This window comes from Mobula birostris, chromosome 6 (genome assembly GCF_030028105.1).
Source record: "Mobula birostris isolate sMobBir1 chromosome 6, sMobBir1.hap1, whole genome shotgun sequence".
Classification (NCBI taxonomy): domain Eukaryota; kingdom Metazoa; phylum Chordata; class Chondrichthyes; order Myliobatiformes; family Myliobatidae; genus Mobula; species Mobula birostris.
The window spans coordinates 40,064,478-40,083,133 of NC_092375.1; the positions used below are offsets into that span (position 1 = coordinate 40,064,478).

The window sequence follows — 18,656 nt, forward strand, 5'->3', positions numbered from 1 at the left end:
CATTGGAAAGGCTACAGAGGAGATTTACCAGGATGCTGCCTGGTTTAGAGAGTATGGATTATGATCAGAGATTAAGGGACCTAGGGCTTTACTCTCTGGAGAGAAGGAGGATGAGAGGAGACATGATAGAGGTATACAAGATATTAAGAGGAATAGATAGAGTGGATAGCCAGCACCTGTTCCCCAGGGCACCACTGCTCAATACAAGGGGACATGGCTTTAAGGTAAGGGGTGGAAAGTTCAAGGGGAATATTAGAGGAAGGTTTTTTACTCAGAGAGTGGTTGGTGCGTCGAATACAGTGCCTGAGTCAGTGGTGGAGGCAGATACACTAGTGAAATTTAAGAGACTACTAGACGGGTATATGGAGGAATTTAAGTGTGGGGGTTATATGGGAGGCAGGGTTTGAGGGTCGGCACAACAATGTGGGCCGAAGGGCCTGTACTATTCTATGTTCAAACTAAATCAGGGTTTATACCATGAATGATAGGGCACTCAGGAGTATATTGGAACAGTATTACAAGTGTGTCATTCATTGAAAGTGGCATCACAGAGAGATATAGTGAAAAAGGCATTGCACATAGAAATTGGGACATTATGTTGCAATTGTAAGAGTTGTCAGTGAGGCTGCAATTGGAATATTGTGTACAGTTTTGGTCACCCTGTTATAGGAAAGATGTGGTTAAACTGGGAAGAGTGCAGAAAAGATTTTCAAAGATGTTGCCAGGACTAGAGGAACTGAATTATAGGGTGATGTTGGCCAGGCTTGGTATTTATTCCTTGGAACATATGAGAACCTTGGAAGATCTTTAAAATTACAAAAAGCATGGATAAAATGGATGGTAAGTCTTTTCCCATGATTGAGCTGGCTGAGTTTACAACTTCCTGCAGCTTTTCTGATCCTTTGCAGTGGTCCCTCCATACCAGATGGTGATGCAACCAGTTAAAATGCTCTCCACGGTGCATCTGTAGAAATTTGCAAGTGCCTTTGGTAACATACGAATTCTCCTCAACCTGCTCCTTGTAATGTGCCTTCCTTGTAATTGCATCAATATATTAGACCCAGGGTAGATTCTCAGAGATGTTGACACCTAGGAACAGTGTTCCCTCTAATTTTTAGTAGTCAGTGTGCGCAAAAATCTTATGTTGTGCAAATTTTTTTCATGTGACAAAAGTATGTGCGCACTGAATGCACACATGGGACAGTTTATGTAGGTTTACAAAATATTTGACCATAAAACTGCACAGAATAACAACAAAATAACATACATATTTAAGTCACACACACAAAAAATGCTGGTGAACACAGCAGGCCAGGCAGCATCTATAGGAAGAGGTACAGTCGACGTTTCGGGCTGAGACCCTTCATCAGGACTAACTGAAAGAAGAGATATTAAGAGATTTGAAAGGGGGAGGGGGAGATCCAAAATGATAGGAGAAGACAGGAGAGGGAGGGATAGGGCTCAGAGCTGGAAAGTTGATTGGCAAAAGGGATATGAGGCTGGAGAAGGGAGAGGATCATGGGATGGGAGGCCTAGGGAGAAAGAAAGGGGAGGGAGGAAGCCCAGAAGATGGGCAAGGAGTTATAGAGAGAGGGACAGAGGGAGAAAAAAGAGGAAAAAAAGAAAGAAAAAAGAAACATAATAATGATAAATAAATAAGGGACGGGGTACAAAGGAAAGGAGGGGCACTAACAGAAGTTAGAGAAGTTAATGTTCATGCCATCAGATTGGAGATATTTAATTTTTATCATATTTAAGTTGCTCAGTTATTTTTTCTCTCTCCTGTCTTTGGCATTTACCCATTCTTTGTAAACTCTATCTCGACTAATAGAAGTTCCATCCCATTGATAGCTTTTGATTCTCATTAACATATCCAAATGACATTCACCTAAACAGTTTCTCAGCTTGTTTTTGAATTGATTTATTAGGCTAAAACCTTGCTCACGGTCCGCACTAGACGCAAGAACGGTTCCCCCAATGTCCATCAATTGTGCAAGGTTGTAAATCTGTTCATTTTGAAGTACAAATGCCACCATTTGAGCAAAGTTTGAAATCAGGTTGGACTTAATTTTTTCTTGCACGGAAAATTTGAAATCATTAAACTGTCTAACTATTACTATATTTTCAGCTAGAAAATCATAATATTTTAGACATAAGGCATTAACTTGTTCATCGCCAAGTGTGAAGTCACAATCTGCAATTGCGGTGAAATCAAAAGCTGACCATTCTTGCATCTCAACTTTGATCTTCTCTGAGTTTGATCGTTTTCGCTCTCGCTCATCTGCACTCAACCGTAACATGCATAGCACTCCTGTTAACGGGTAATGACGGGTTCTGTTGCCTGAGCTTTTGTACACCATCCAAATGCGGTTTACTTGCCAAATGATGCTTCAGGAAGTCAAGTTTCCAAATATCATCCCACTTCTTTCCACTAGCAAATTCTCCAGCAACTTTCGCATCATGACAATACAAACAGATAACTCCAGTTTCGGAATCATACATAAATGTTTCTGGTAGCTGAATGCTCATGACCTCATGAGCTTTCGGTGTAACAGTTTCTACTATTTTGTTAAGCCATTCAATTTTAAACAAATTTGCAGTTCTTTTGCGCTTCACGCCCTTCGCTTCTTTTGAATTCGACATAGTGAATCAATATTTTTTCCAATGAAAACTTAGTAAGCTATCTACAGGATTTGAAACAGATCTTTGTAAACTTCACGATATGAACATTGTCTACTAAACATGACTGCTGATGTGATGCAGCTGTACAAACCGGAACAGGAGAGGTGAGGTGACTTAAATTAGTGACATGTATTGTGGTATTTGAAAAACCAACTAACTAGTTAACAGAAGCAGTTAGCTAAAAGATTATTTTCAATAAGTATAATTATTAACTACTACATTATTTTAGGTAACTAACCCTTTGTGTGCACAGTAATTTCCTTTGTGCGCTGGCTGAAAAACGTATGTGCGCACGCACAAGCGCACAGCTTAGAGGGAACTATGCCTAGGAACTTGAAATTGCTGACCCTTTCTGCTTTGAGGTCTGATCAGCCATACCAGTTTTTAATTTTATTTCATGTATTTGCATAACTATCTGATGACATTTTTCATATGTGCTTTTTTCATGCTCTTTGATTTTGAATTATTTTAATCCCTCTTGAAATATCTAAATCCCAGAACATGCTGCAGCCATTCTTGCCCTTGTGCGAGCAAAGTCTCTGTAATGGTCACAACATTGTAGTTTCAGATACTGATCCACACCCGATGTTAATCACCCTTGTTCCTGATATTTTTTGTATTAATGGATTTATCTATTATTAGTGAGGTTGTCGATTATCAAAATGATTCGTAATGCACACTGCACTCTTGTACTTTTGGAAAAGATGGATCAATTACTTTTTAGTTATTGATTAAGCCGTTTATTTTGACAGGTCTTCCGACCCCGCACTCCCCCAGAAGCTATTGCTCTTTGTAGCCGGCTGCTTGAATATACACCAACTGCCCGCCTGACTCCTCTAGAGGCATGTGCACATACATTCTTTGATGAACTACGGGACCCAAATGTCAAGTTACCAAATGGACGTGAGAAACCTTTACTGTTCAACTTCACTACTCAAGGTGAGAGAAAAATAATGAAGTTTTTGAAGATCAAATTGAAAAAATAAGCTATATTTAAGTTGTTTTCTCTACATGAAACACTCTGGTTTCCTCGGCTGCACAGGCCTAGGGAAGACGGTCTCCTGCCCCGCCAAATGTGTGAAATTGAGGCACGAGTCTCCCCGTTCCTCCCCCCGTCCCCGGCAACCCACTATTTGTGTGTGGGTGCTGTGTAATTCGCTACCCTGTTACAAATTAATGCCACAAAATAACAGACAGGACACTGCATGAGATTAAAGGAATTATATTTGTGAATCTTAACTAAAGGGTTAGTAAATAATAACAAAAAGAAAAGGCTCCATCCTAATTAACAGTCAAATGTGCATGAGTTGGAGCTCATCTTGAACTTCTCTGTCACTCACGTGCTGGGCCCTCGGTCAACGTGAAAGCACACACCACCTTCTGAACGTCACTTGCAATCCACCTCGAACAAACGGGTCTCCCACCAGATTGTATTCTATAAGCGGTTCTCCCCAGCATCTTCTCTCCATCTCCTCCCAAACAAAAAGAAAACCCAAGACCAACCTTATTGTCCCTCACCAAGAAAAACTTCCCACTAATTGGATGGCACACGCTCCACATCATCTCTTATCTTCAACAATAACCCAAACTATCTCCCATAGTTTTTCTTAATTAAGAGATCCGCTTGGGATGGGTGGAACTTGGACCTGGGATATGCTACTCAGATTGCATCTTATTCCTATTTCTATGGCTACATAGCTGTTCACAGCACTGTCATGTCTGTGGTGCCAGAGAGTATACATCAAGGGCACAGTTTTTTGGTTTGTAATGCTAGTGTTGTACTAAACCTTGTATGCTCAAAACAGATTTAGTAGCAAAAAATCTGCACTTAATGAAACACTGCAAATCAGCAGCAGAATATATTCCACAATTTGTAACCTCATGCATGATCTTAATACTCAGTATTATTTCAGTCAAGGCAAGAGATCAACCTTGGTTTAATGATTACTGAAGGGCATGCTAGATTAGCACCAGGCACAATTAAAAATGCCAACCTGGTGAGGGGTAACACAGGACTGAGTTCTTACTTAACAGAATTAAGGCAATCCCTAACCCATGAATTAGATCAAAGATCTGCAATCCATTCACATCCATCCATGAATGATGGTAAACAATTGAATAGCTAACAGGAGAAGATGACTCCAAAAACAAACCTGTCCTCTAGGATAGTTTGATTCCTGAGGTCAGGTGAGAGTGACTGACTTTGAAGGCCGAATCTGACAGTGTTTGGAATCAGGAAGCACAAGTACATTTGGTCATCAAGAGGAAAAATCATCAATTATGGGCAACATAGCTCTCAACAATGAGATTAGCTCTTTGACATTACTGAAGATTTTCCTCAATACAGAGCTTACTATTTTCCCCTTCATTATCAAACATTTTTTTCCATCATTAGGTCAGAGGTGAGGATGGTTTAGTTATTTGCACAAAATCTTCAATTCTACCTGCAACTTCTCAGCAGGTCTTTCCATGCTTGCTTGCAGAAAGACTTAGAGAACATTCAGGCATGATAAGAGGCAAATGAGGTTCTAAGCAGTCATCATCTCTAACAAGAGAGAGTATCTAATCATTTAATCTTGATAGTGACATTACAATCACAAGGTCACATGCCTTAAATCCTGAAGTCACCTTTGACATGAAAGTCAACTAAACTGGGCACAGATACTGTGGCTGTAATAGTGGGTAAGGGGTTGGGTATCTTGCATCCAGTAATTCACCTGATACTCAAAGCCACCATTTTAAGATGCAGGTCTGGAATGTGATGGAATTTGTGACTTTGAGAACAGCTTCAACAAGCAATAAACTTGACCCCATCCAGGTCAAACCAGGCTACTTGTTTGATATCCCATTCGTTGCCCTTACCATTTATGCCTTCTGCAGATATGCTGTGACTAGGTGCCACAGTACTGTGACTATGCATCTTGACTAATTTGAAACGTCTTTATGGTTTCCTTTCAAGTTGTATCTCTTACTGACGTGGAAGTATATAATCACTCTTGCTCAAAAACCTAGACATTCTTAGCTGACAGCTTAGTGGAAGCATCTTCACTCGTCTGTTCCAGAAAAAGCAATAAAATCAACTATGTAACCGTGATTTGTAGCTGGATTCAGTTTCCAATGAGTACTAAACTTATTTTAGCTAGTAGATAATAAAGACACTTTGATTAGCTTCAACATGCCTCATCTTTGTTTTCCTAATTTGGCCTTGTAAAGATGTGCTCTCAACAGCTCTGTAATTTGTTGCTGTTCATTGGTGAAGCTTTGAACAAACGTTTTCTTATTAAGTGACATGATTAGGCCCAAATATAGACCTAGCATGTGAAACCTGTGCTTTTTTTTTGTAACACAAATACTCAATTCTGGGTTGAACTTGAGATCAGCATACATGGACTTCATCTTCAACTGAAATGAGACAACTTCTATCCTTGCTGTTGTGATGCTTGTTAAACAAGAAAAGCTTGCTCACACATGCAAGAAGTTGAAAACTGCAGCAAAATGTTCATTGCTTTCCTATGAATGGCAGAATACTCTTTCATGGAAATCCAGAACTTGTCCAGAGGCAGGTCAGTAAATCTCATCTTGAGTGCATGATCAGACTGCAGCTCACAAAGTTCTTCCTGTTCTCTCAAAGTCAGGTTATCAGTCTGAGCAGACGATTCAGAGAGAGGTCCCTCACTCAGTCATTGTTGAATGGGAGGAAAAATACTGTTCAAGTTTGTTCTGCATTTCTTCTAGGTGGTTTTCAATAAAACTCGAGAATTTGATAACCTTCCTCACTCTCAAGCCCAAGCAGCGGTGGAAACATTTCAAGATTTCCTTTTGCAACATGACTTTTCCAAAGATTCGTTTTCCTTTTAAATCCAAGAACCTTGTCACTTGAAGTCAAAATATTTTCTCCAGGGCCTTACAAAGACTTGTTCAACTGTTTAAATGATGAAAATGTCTGCTAGGTAGGGTAGGTTCTGCTGCCATTCTTCATCTTCAAAGAACCCAGCAAAATCTGGCCTACTATTTTCTTGAAAGTACTCCTGCAATTCACCTTTCAGCTCAAACACCCTGTTGAGAACTCTTCTGCTAGCAAGAGATTAGTGTGTTCTTTGTCCAGGTTTCAACACGGTTTTTTTTCAAATTCTGAAGTGAACTGGTCTTTGTTTAATAAAGTTAACCATATTTGTAGTATCAACCAGAAATTTTTTTATTTCATCTCGAAGAGTTTCTGACATCTTCGCTTCTCCGTGAAGAAAGCAGTGTGTTGTGATGTCACAGCCCAAGTTGGGCAAGTGCATTCAATGCTTGGAAAATGAACTTTACGCTCCTCATCAGCCTACTATCCTCCCCTCCAATACTCCAATTATCAACAGCCTCCCTACCTCGTGTTTAAAAACTGAGAATGGACTAAACCAAATAAACACGATCCTACTGCACACTGCCACACTGGACTGAGAGTCCGGGGCTGCTAGCATCATGTATTGTGCACAGTTCAAAAAACTAGGTTTTCACTACGATCTCTTGCAGAACTCCTAGCCATCTCTAGTGGAACCCTAGGGTTCTGCAGAACCTTGGTTGAGAAACCTTGGGATAGATGGTTTTTATTATTCCCCAGGGCAGGAGGGTGTAGGACTAGAGGGTACACATTCAGGTGAGAGTGGAGAAATTTGAGAGATCCGAGGAGCAAGTCTTTTTTTCTCACCGAAGGTGATTGTTACATAGTCATAGAGCATTACAGAACAGAAACAGATTATTTGGCCTATCTAGTCGTTGCTGAACTATTATTCTGCCTAGTTCCATCAACCCACACCTGGACCATATTCCTTTATATCCTTCCCATCCTTCCCATCTATGTACGTATCCAAACTTCTCTTAAATCCTGTAACCGAACCAATTTTTACCACTTTCCCTGCCAGCTCATTCCACACTTGCAGCACCTCTGAGTGAAGATGTTCCCCTCAAGTATTTCACCTTTCACATTAATCTATGACCTCTACTTGCATTTACTTGGTAAAAGTACTTAGTAATCTATGACCATCTACTTGCAAAATCTGCTTGCATTTACCCTATATCTATACCACTCATAATTTTGTATACCTATGTCAAATCTACCCCCTCTCTCCTCTGCTCCAGGGAATAAAGTCCTAAGATATTCAGCCTTATAACTTAAAACCTCAAGTCCCAGCAATATTCTTGCAAATTTTCTCTGTACCCTTTTATTCATACTGATATCTTTCCTGTAGGTAGTTGACCAGAACTGCAGACAATACTCAATTTGGACTCACCAATATCTTGTAGACCATAATACATAACATCCCAACTTCTGTACTCAGTAATTTGATATATGAAGGCCGATGTGCTAGAAGCTCTCTTTACAACCCTATCTGCCTATGACACCACTTTCAGAGAATTATGGGTTTGTATTCCCAAATCCCTTTATTTTACTGCACTCCTAAGTGTTCTGCCATTCACTGTGTATGTCCTATCCTGGTTAATCCTCCCAAAGTGCAAGGCCTCACACTTAAATTCCATCTGCCATTTTCAGCCCTTTTTTTCCCAGCTGGTCCAGGTCCAGATGCAAGCTTTGATAGTGGACAGCGAGGAAGGCTGTGGCCCAATCTTAGTGTCATGCACATTTGCTGATCCAGTTTACTACACTCAAATCATTAATATAGATGCAACAAGCAGGCAGAAAAAGTGGTAGAGGCAGGTGTGATTGCAATGTTTCAAAGCCATTTGGACAGGTATTTTGAATTAAAAAGGTGTTGATGGTTTCAGACCTAATGCAAGCAAATTAGATGACTGTTGGTAGATACACGAGTAACATGGATGAGTTGGGCCAAAAGGACCTATTTCTGTGGTGTCTGATTCTGTGAAAAATTAAACTCCTCAGTTAGAGCACAGTGAAGTTTATATAGCTGTGGTATTAGTGATTTTAGGGATTCATAGAAAAAAAATGAAAATGGAGTTTAAGTTGATCTAACCAAAGAAGAGAAAATTCTTTTTCTAGAATTACCTCTTCCTCTTGAGGTGTACCTCTTCCTAGAGATGCTGCCTGGCCTGCTGCATTCACCAGCAACTTTGATGTGTGTTGCTTCTTTTTCTAGAAGTGGTTTTTTTCTGGTACCAAAACAGAAAATGTTGGAAAATTTGGCAATGTTGTTCATTATCAGACATTTTCCTGATGGGCTTTTTAATATAACAGCAATGGAAGTCTATCATCAATCAACACAGGGAAGTTTTCTGGTAAACTTTCATTGTATTGTGACAGTCACGAGAATTTTTGAACTGTTCAGCATGAATCCCAGTCAGTGCTTCAGTTGAAGTAATTTGGTGAATGAAATGTTATAAGCAGTTATCTTGTGTTTACAGAACTGTCGAGCAACCCAGCGCTGGCAACAATCCTCATCCCTCCTCACATTCGGAATCAGGCTCCTGCTTCAACTCCAACAAATGCTTCCGCAGTGTCAGGTGGGTGTCATTGGACACATGGTTACATAGAATTTGCTGATGGGATTCTTTGCCACTGAAATATTTAACAAAAATATGGCTTAGGATGCATATAGAGAATGGGAATTTCAAGCAGTTCAATGCGATGTAATAAAACTGTAATAGCTTGAAGATTGAATGATGCAGGGGAAAACACAGAAGTTATCTTAGTTGGACCTGACAAAGATCCTGTGATGAGAGTGCTGAAACCTTTGAAACATGGTATAATGAGGTTTCCCTTTGATTGCATTTATCATGCACCAATTTTATTGGGAGAAGAAGTTGCTGCCTCCAAACTGCTATCCTCAACCTCAGTTTGTGAATGTTTGTTCTTTAAAAGAGAGCTTCATTTGAAATATGTTTTATGTCAGATATTTAAAATCCAGTTGTTCAGTTTCCTTTGAGTCCTTTTAGATATTTTTATTGCATAATTTTATGTATATAATACTAAAGTTTATGCACTCAGTTTATACTTAGAAGACTATGAGCAAATTAATTAATGCTAAATGTTTACACTTAGGATTGTGCAGTTTCGCACATTCACTCTAGACTACACTTGTGAATATGTCAGGTGATACTAAAGGCAAGTAAGATATTTGGATTAGTCATTGTACTCTTTGTACAAATGTACATTTGAAGAAGCTATTTAGTTTATTTCATCCCCCTAACCCTGCAAATTAGATGCCATGAGGTGCTTTCAATTGCTTGAGATGAGGGGAATTAATTTCAAATCTATTTTATCTGTCACTATGGATATCATGTTGGAGATCTTAGCCTCTGTTTGGTAGTGGGTATTTCCTTTGTTGCTTTTTTTGCCAATTAGTTTAACCCTATGATTTCTACTTAGCAGAAGAATCTGTTTCTTGTTGTTCTTTATCAATTTTGAAAGCTTTGTTTTAAGGCCCCTTTAATCTTAATCTGTGCATAGCTCTAGTGTGTCAACCCTGGTAAATCTATCTCCTGCAAGAGTCTTGACATTTTTTGTAAAGTGCGATAATAGCACAACGCACTATGTTTCAGCTGAGAAATAATCAGTAATTCATAGAGTGCAAGAGGGCTTCCTTATTTTATAATTATGTTAGCAATTGTGATTACAAAATAATTTGTTCATTGCTCAGCTTTGGCATGACTTGTGGTAATAAGCTGTTGCAACAAATGATACGGATTTTTTTTTTAAAAAGGAAAAAGAATGCTTGTTAGGAAAAGTTGTGTTCAATGCAGTCGTAAAATTTGATTCTTCAGTCATTCAGGAAGTAGCAGTCATAGACTCTCCGGCACATGATCCTTTTTGCTGTACAAATAATAACAATTCATTAATTAAGGTAGTCATTGGGGAGCTCTAATAGTTGGCAGTTCATTGCTCAGGTTTTCAAAAGTATTTGCAGACTTTTTGCAAATAGTTTTCAAGTGCTTTCTACTTAAATTTGGGTAAGTTACTAATGCTGCTATCCCGCAACTAAGATTTTTAGAAAAAAATTATTCTTCACTTTCAGAGGTGAATTGTGCAAACACATTACAAAATTCTTTATTTACTAAGTGTCCTTTTGTTTTCTGTCTTGTGACCATCCTATATTTTGGAACTATCCCACTTTTGTGCAGTTTTCTTTTGGTCCCATTATATCTATTTAAGTTATTGTTTTTAAAAAATGCTTTTGAACTCACAATCAGTCTTCATCAGTTGTTTTCCTCTGGTCAGTTTCTCCAAGCAGTTCAGAATTTTTTTGCCTCATCTTGTTTGAAAATTTCTATTATTTTCACAATTTCAGAGCTCATTCTAAATTTTCCAAAATTTTTAATACATTTTCTTAAAATTAATAACTATTGAATTTGTTATTAACAAAATTTAATAGTTATTGAAATATAAGATTTTTTTGTATATCCCATACTCAATATAACACATTTGTTTGATAACTTGCTCTGTGGCTACAATAGTGTACAGTATTGTGTTACTGGTGATGCATTCTTTGTCTTTCCATATACGTCATATGCTTCCCTCTGACTCTTCACACATGCACTAGTATATATCATTAAATTGATCTGTTCACAGAACTGCTTTGTTATTGCCACCTGCTAAGTCCATGTCATGGATGTATGGGTGTGCAGCACGTTCACAGACTGTGGAACATCATAACACACAGTTGAACTTAAATCAATTTTGCACTGTGACATTAAAACATTCAGCTCTAGAGAAAATAATCAATTTAGTCTTCAAGTTATGGGGTTTCATACCATGTTGCAAAGTGCATGAGGATGTCTATAAAATCTTTGGAGACAATGTCTTATCTCACTTTAAGGAACTGTTCTTTCAGGTGACTTAAGTGAAGGTAGCACGTTCTGAAATTCTTAGACCTGCGTATTAAGAAGAATGGTAGGGAGTGAGCTACCTTAAACTACATGGAATATGAAACCAGGGCATGCAAGATTGTTAAGGCATTTGGAAATGTACATTTCTTCTCAGTCAGTCAGTCAGTAGATGCTGTCCCGAATGGGGGGTTGGCGGCTATGCACCTCCATCTTCTTCAATCTTGCAACATCACCGAGTACAGCCTCTCCTCCAGTTTGTTCTCGCTGGCCGCCTTGGCACCGTCCGCCGCTGCCCCCGCCAAACTCTAGCCGGAGGCCGTGTCAGCCTCCAGCCACAGCTGCCTCTTCGAGCTCAGCCCTTCCTTAGGCAGAGGCCTTGGGCAGGTCCAGACACACGGTGCAGCGCCCAAGTTCATCGTGTCTCTTCTAACTAGGTGCATAGCATACAATTCGTAGATACGTGGTGAGGCTTTAATCTCTTCCACAGAAGATGGCCGTTGGCTCACAAGGAGCTCATCCGCCCTTTGTCAGGTCTTGTTTTTTTTAGTCCTGTTGGATGTCCTCACACCCTCCTCACCAGACTAATTCTGGTGGGGGAGCAGGCCCAAGTCGCTGACCATTTGACCACGGCCCCTGGCTGAGCACCGGGCACCCGCCCCCCGCTGAATCACTCCGAGCATCCGACGCCCGACCGAAAACCATATGACCTTTACTGAAGCATTTCTTCTACATTACAGAATAACAGGAGGAAAGTCATACTCAATCTGTATAAAGCACCAAGTCCTTGCTAGATTACTGTTCACAGTTTTATTCTGTGCTACAGAGAGGATGCGATAGAGGTGATGAAAGTGTGGCAAACATTTATAAGGATGCTCCCAAGTGGAAAATTATGATTTGGGCTTGACTGGCAGGGCTTGACCAGTTTTCTTTGAAGGTGATCGATGTGAGAATCATATGATGTGTCCAAAATTTTATGGTCTGAGCAAGTCACCAAGGTTAGCTATCAGAGGGCATTAGTTGAAGCTAATTGATAGAAATATTAGAGGGAAGAAAGTTGTTTTGTGTTTTCATCAGTAAGTAGTGGTTGTATCTGCTGTATGATGACATTTTGGCAGCAGGAAACAAAACATTTAAGAAGTTCTTGGATGAACACTCAAGGCTTTCTGACTTTCATTATTTCTTTTTCTGTCACTATAGATGCCGATTCACTGAATATTCCCATGATTTTGTTCTTATTTCAGATTTCGATCATTTGCAGAATGTTTTGTTTGCAACATGAATAGCTTCATCACAGGCACAATATTCCAAAGTGCCTCTGTGTTGTGCTTTAAATTGTTGTACTTCTGTGTGGGTACCCATCTGGATGGATTTCTGTAATCATTATGTCATTAAGTGAATGCACTGGGCTTTGCTGGGCTTGCTGACCAATTTTAAATTTTGCTTTCTGCATCCCTAGTTGAAGTGTCATGTCCATGATGGTTGCAGGAACATGTTAAAAATGCTTTGCTCCTCTCCTCCAGTTATTCTTATTGCTGAAGTTGGGGAATATTTACTTATGAGTCGCGAGGTAATGATGCAGCTCTATAAAACTCTGGTTAGGCTGCACTTGGAGTACTGTGTCCAGTTCTGGTCACCTCACTATAGGAAGGATGTGGAAGTATTGGAAAGGCTACAGAGGAGAGTTACCAGGATGCTTCCTGGTTTAGAGAGTATGCATTATGATCGGAGATTAAGGGAGCTAGGGCTTTACTCTTTGGAGAGGAGGAGGATGAGAGGAGACATGATAGTGGTATACAAGATATTAAGAGGAATAGATAGAGTGGACAGCCAGTGCCTCTTCCCCAGGGCACCACTGCTCAATACAAGAGGACATGGCTTTAAGGTAAGGGGTGGGAAGTTCAAGGGGGATATTAGATGAAGGGTTTTTACTCAGAGAGTGGTTGGTATGTGGAATGCACTGCCTGAGTCAGTGGTGGAGGCAGATACACTAGGGAAATTTAAGAGACTACTAGACAGGTATATGGAGGAATTTAAGGTGGGGGGTTATATGGGAGGCAGGGTTTAAGGGTCGTCACAACATTGTGGGGCGAAGGGCCTGTACTGTGCTGTACTATTCTATGTTCTATGTTAAGTGTGGCTATGATGCTTCTATGCTTGACAACGATATTTAGTGGATGAACAAATCTTAAAAAGAAGCTGTTGGAGGATCGCCCTTCCCTCAAGCAACTCATTTTATTGCTCCAAATGTGTGCATCTGCTATCTCCTGTCTCTTAAATCTTAAGTTTTCTCATTGCTTTCTGGCATTGACCTCAGTGCAAGAGTTGATCTTCTCAGATGTTTTCATTGGGTGCTTAGTGTAATAAAAGTTCTGATAAATTCTCAGTAAAAGTTGGTCTTGATCCACTTGTGTGCTATGTTGGAGATGATCAGTCAGCTATTGATTTTTACTTTGCTTACGTGTGGGTCAGATTCTGAGACAAGATACGTTTAAATTTCAGAATGGGCTCATCAGAAACAAATATGCATGCAGGGAAAATGTTACAAATTCTCTAAATGGAGGAATCAATGTTGCATTAATTAGTGTTTTTGAATAAAATAGAGTTTAAATAGTATTTCAAAAGTGAGTTGCACAAGTCGACGCATTTGTAGTGGATCACCTAAAATGTCATCCTTTTTCCATTTCTTTCCCAGATACAAATACTGCTGTGGACCGTGGGCAGTCAACCAATGCAGCTTCAGCCTCTGCATCCAACTCAACCTGAGAATGGGGTAACCCTACCTCAGATTTCCAGTCAGCTGCAAAAAAGCTGGTCAATTATGGAAAAACAATGTCATTAGTGTTCATTTTATTTAATCTTGTTTTAAAAAAAGTACACAAATTATACAAACCAATCATTTACTCACTGAAGAGGGATTGAAAAGGAATGTGGGGCAAGGTTACCTCCTCCCTCGACAATCTTTATTGAAGTCTGCCATAGTGTTCTAATCTCCCCCAACTTCGTCCAAACACATGAAACACTGAGAGGTGTTTCACTCTGTAGTGCAGGGTTTGGATTTGGCAAAGAAGATTGCCATCAGGTTCCTTCTAAAGAATCTGAGTAAGAAGTGGTAGTATTTTGATAAAGGTATTAGGTTTTATTTGTACTAGCACAAATGGACAATACAAATCCACTCAAGCAATCGCTATCAAAAAAGACCATAATACTTCCCTGCATTGGTTGAGGTGAAGTTTGACATGTTCAGTCCCTATATTTTGTCACTAGATTATTTGACTGTTCAGGGCTAATGGTTATTTTTTTGTGGTCCAATGCACTCTGTACTGGCCCCATTTATTTAAAGCAAGACATTGCAAAATCATTGTAGTGTGTAATCCCTAGTTAAATGTATAGCTAAATCCATAGGTCTCAGTAGGTTTCTGATCTCCAAATGAAATACAATCTTGAGTTCCCAACGAAGTGTAAAAATGAACCCATTAATTTCAGACTTCTTCCCTCTTCTCTACCCCACCCATTTTATTATTTTTGTACATAAAGTATGTGGACCTGGGAACTGATGAGAGCGACAAACATTCAGGGCAAATTTTGTTAATTGTAGGAGAGCTTTTAAGCCATATAGTTTCAATTCTGTACTATAGGTGCGGCTACAATGTAACAAGGAATTAATTAGTGCTGTATAGTATCTAGTTTGGAGTGCCTTTTGCTTCCAATGTTTGATTTTTTTAAATTGTCCCTCACTGAAGTATATTTGCTGTTTCTTTCATATTTAACCCTTTATGTACCTTTTTAAGTTGACCTATCAATTAGAGAATTTTATTTTTGGTTGTCATATTCACACTGCAGTTGGAAAAGAGTTGTACAGAATTGTTGAACACTTCAAAAGTTGCATATTTCATTAGTTAAATGTTTGGGCTCTCAACAGGTAATGACGATTTGAGATTTGAAGCTGGCTTATTCTATATATATATATAAAAATATAATTGTTTTCATTTGATTTGGCAGAGTTAATTTGAAAGAAATCTACTATACAAATTTTAGTACATCGTATACATGTATAACCTGCTATTTTTGAACACTTAATGTGCTATGCCAACTCTGTTTTACTCTCCAAAAATTTGCGTAGAATATGAAACAAGGAATGAAAGTAAACCTGGCAGAGTTGCTACTAGTGCTGCATGAACTTTAAATTTTTAATGTACAAATGATATAATTATTTGACATTTTATAATGCAAATCTTGATTTTTTTAATGAGTTTTGTTTTACCAAATGCTTTTATCTTGTGTGCACCGAGTTAACACTGGAGTGTCCCATTATAAGGCTTTTTTTAAACTATAGCCTTTAATTTGGTCAGTTGCAGCTTCTGAAGTTTCAGTAGATTTGTACTAAGGATGAGAGAACTTTTGGAATCTGATTAGTGCCTTTTAAAGAAGGAAAGTCAAATTGCCAATTGACCTTTCCTTCCTAATTACCTTTCTGTTTTTGCAACAGACATAGCACTATTTTAGTTAAACACCATCACACTGGTGATATTTTTAACATTTTTCATATTCACACAACTAGTAGTATTAAATAGATGAGGAGGAAATGCCACTAAATATAGCAGCGGTTAAAAGTGGGCATTGATCTACAAGTGGGATAAAGGGCATGTCTAATCAGAATGGTTTGCTCATCCTTAATGCACCTCTGGCTGCAGTATATATCCTTTACAAGCAACAAGGTATGGACTGGCTTCTGCATTGTACCAGGAGTGAATGAATTTCCTAGCTGAATCAAGCTGAATAGGCAGTTACTCCTGTAATGGGATGTACACTATCCACTTTGTCACTTTCTTTATCTTTTGGAACTTGATAGCAATTCCTAATGGACATTCAGCCCAACAGGTCCAATGCATTTTTTCAGGCAATTCAATGTTATACATCGTCTCATGAACTTTCTTGTAGTTAGTTCATGATTTGAATCCTGCTTTAGCATCATATGAAAATACTTTCCACTATTTGTAATTGTGCAACAGTACCATTGAAAGTAGTAGGCAAATGGAATGTTTGGAAATTGAGTGCAAAAAAAATTGCTTGTGTTTAATGTTACAAAATCTTTAAAGTTATTTCATTTTATTTTCAGCTTAATATGATCTTTATTTTACCTGGTTCTGAGCCCCTGATGCTGCTCTAAACCAGCCATTAATGAGAAGACTGATATATTCAGAATTTGCTAATCTTTGTGCCGTGCTCACTTTTTACATGAGGACTTGTGTGTGAGGGTATGATCAAAGTAAACAATTGAAGTCTCCAAGTTCAGGAACTTAAGTTAGAGTTCTTGTATTTTATTTTAAGTAAAATGAGTACAGTAGGAAGTGCATGTCTAAGCCATGGCCTGCTCTTAAGCATTCTACCAGTTTAATCTGTTTGGGAGGTGTGGGGCAGGAATAAAAACGTCATTGTTATAACTGTTACATTAGAAAATTCTAAATAAACAGTGATTTGTAGTGCCATGGTGATTCTTTCCAGTTAATATTGCTGAGTACTGCAGTGGAAGTGCTGAGCCAACCCGATTATTGACTTTGTCCCAGACTGGCAAGTATACAAATTCAAAGGAATTCCAAATTATAAGAAAATCACTTGGGATTGGTTCATACAATTTTCTTTGGTGTAAACCATTTTTAATAGCATCAAATATTTTTACAATATGGAAATTAATATTCAGACAGGCATATTGCATTCTTTAGGTATTTTAAGTATACATTTAATATTCCTCTGTTTAATTGTTACAATGAAAGGCTGACATAAAAGTGAGGATCTGTGCCTTAGCACACTAGTCACAAGATTCTAAACGGACCCATTCAAGATGTGGGATGCAGGAAGTGATAAGTTAAAGCAGGTAGTAAGTAAGTTAATCATTGATGTGGGCAGTTTTTTCATTGGGGTGATATTTATTTCACCACTAGTATCAGTATCCAAAATTGTGAATATTAGTGCTCTTTAATATTCCTAGAGGGAGAGGAGGGAAGAGAAAATGAGCAGTTTACTGAGACAATTATTCTAAAATGTAGCCATTAATGAAGCAGCAAATGAAATGAGAGCCATTCATAAGCATATTGCTAGCCAGCTAGAAATAAATTCAAGTCTACTTCCTTCTGCAATGGCTGCAGTGTTTCATTGCTTTAGTTTTTTAAAAAAAGTTGGGAGTATTTCCAATTCCCTGTCTTGAAAAGATCCAATTAGTGTCAGGGTAAAGAGAAAACTGTAGGAAGTGACCTCAAGGTGGCAAGGTAGACTGAAATTAGCAAAACTTTGAAAATTTGGATTTGAGCTTTTATTTTGGAAGAGGTGGAGGTGGTCTCTAGTTGCTGCCTGTCCAATTTTGATTTCTAGAATTGTACTGAATGATTAGAATTCCGTTTTAAAGACCAACCAAATCTTTGAAATTGTCTGAGGATATATGTTGAAGTCCTAGTCTATATCCTTGATTTTATGTTGCAATTGGTACACAAAGGGTTAAACGTGGTAATTTACTTGTGTGACTACCTGCTTGCCTGTATAATCCGCCTTAGAGATGTTTTGCTATGCTTCACATAGCCTGTATACAAAAGCGTGACCACCTCTGTCAAAAAGGACTGTGGATACTATACAACCATTGCATCACTTGTGAACTGTCTTGGTTTTAAAAAAAAACAAAAACAACAAAAAAATCTGTTTAACATTATTACTTGAATGCTTCTGTTTGTGACTGAATTTTTATTTCATTTTAATATAAATTTTGTGACGTATGCTTGATGTTTATCCCTGTAAATATAATTTGTTCTGTGTGACTCAGTTCCGAATAGATACTGGTACTGTAATTTGCATTAAATAAAAAGTAGGATAGGCCACAAACAACTCATAGTCCCTTCCTGTCTAATTTTGTAAGTCTTCCTTTTTAATGTGCAGTTGATTTTGATCAAGTAAAATGGTTAATCCTTTCACAGGTATTGACCAGTAATGTAAGATTGCAATGTAGTCTGCCTTTGTGTCTTTAATAAAATGTCTTAACTGTAGCATTTTATGAAATAAATACATGTGAAACATATAGTTTTATCACTAGTAAAGAGCTACTGCAATAGCAAAATTATCGGTATACTTCAATATAAACATGCCCATTTTATGGTCATCAAGCACTCAGCCCAACTGCTTGAAACTCTAGAGATGTAAGCTTAGATGAA

At 38.4% G+C, this 18,656-nt stretch overlaps 1 protein-coding gene across 1 annotated transcript in view; it reads left to right on the forward strand.

Moving 5' to 3' along the window:
- The window catches only part of gsk3ba (glycogen synthase kinase 3 beta, genome duplicate a), a 178,495-nt gene extending 160,162 nt beyond the window's left edge, over nt 1-18,333 (forward strand). Inside the window, exons 9-11 of the mRNA XM_072260292.1 lie at nt 3,435-3,621; nt 9,043-9,141; nt 14,156-18,333. Of these exons, the coding sequence (XP_072116393.1) occupies nt 3,435-3,621; nt 9,043-9,141; nt 14,156-14,226 (357 nt within the window). The 3' untranslated portion in view covers nt 14,227-18,333. The remainder of the gene's footprint in view (nt 1-3,434; nt 3,622-9,042; nt 9,142-14,155) is intronic.
- Nucleotides 18,334-18,656: the final 323 nt, after the last annotated feature.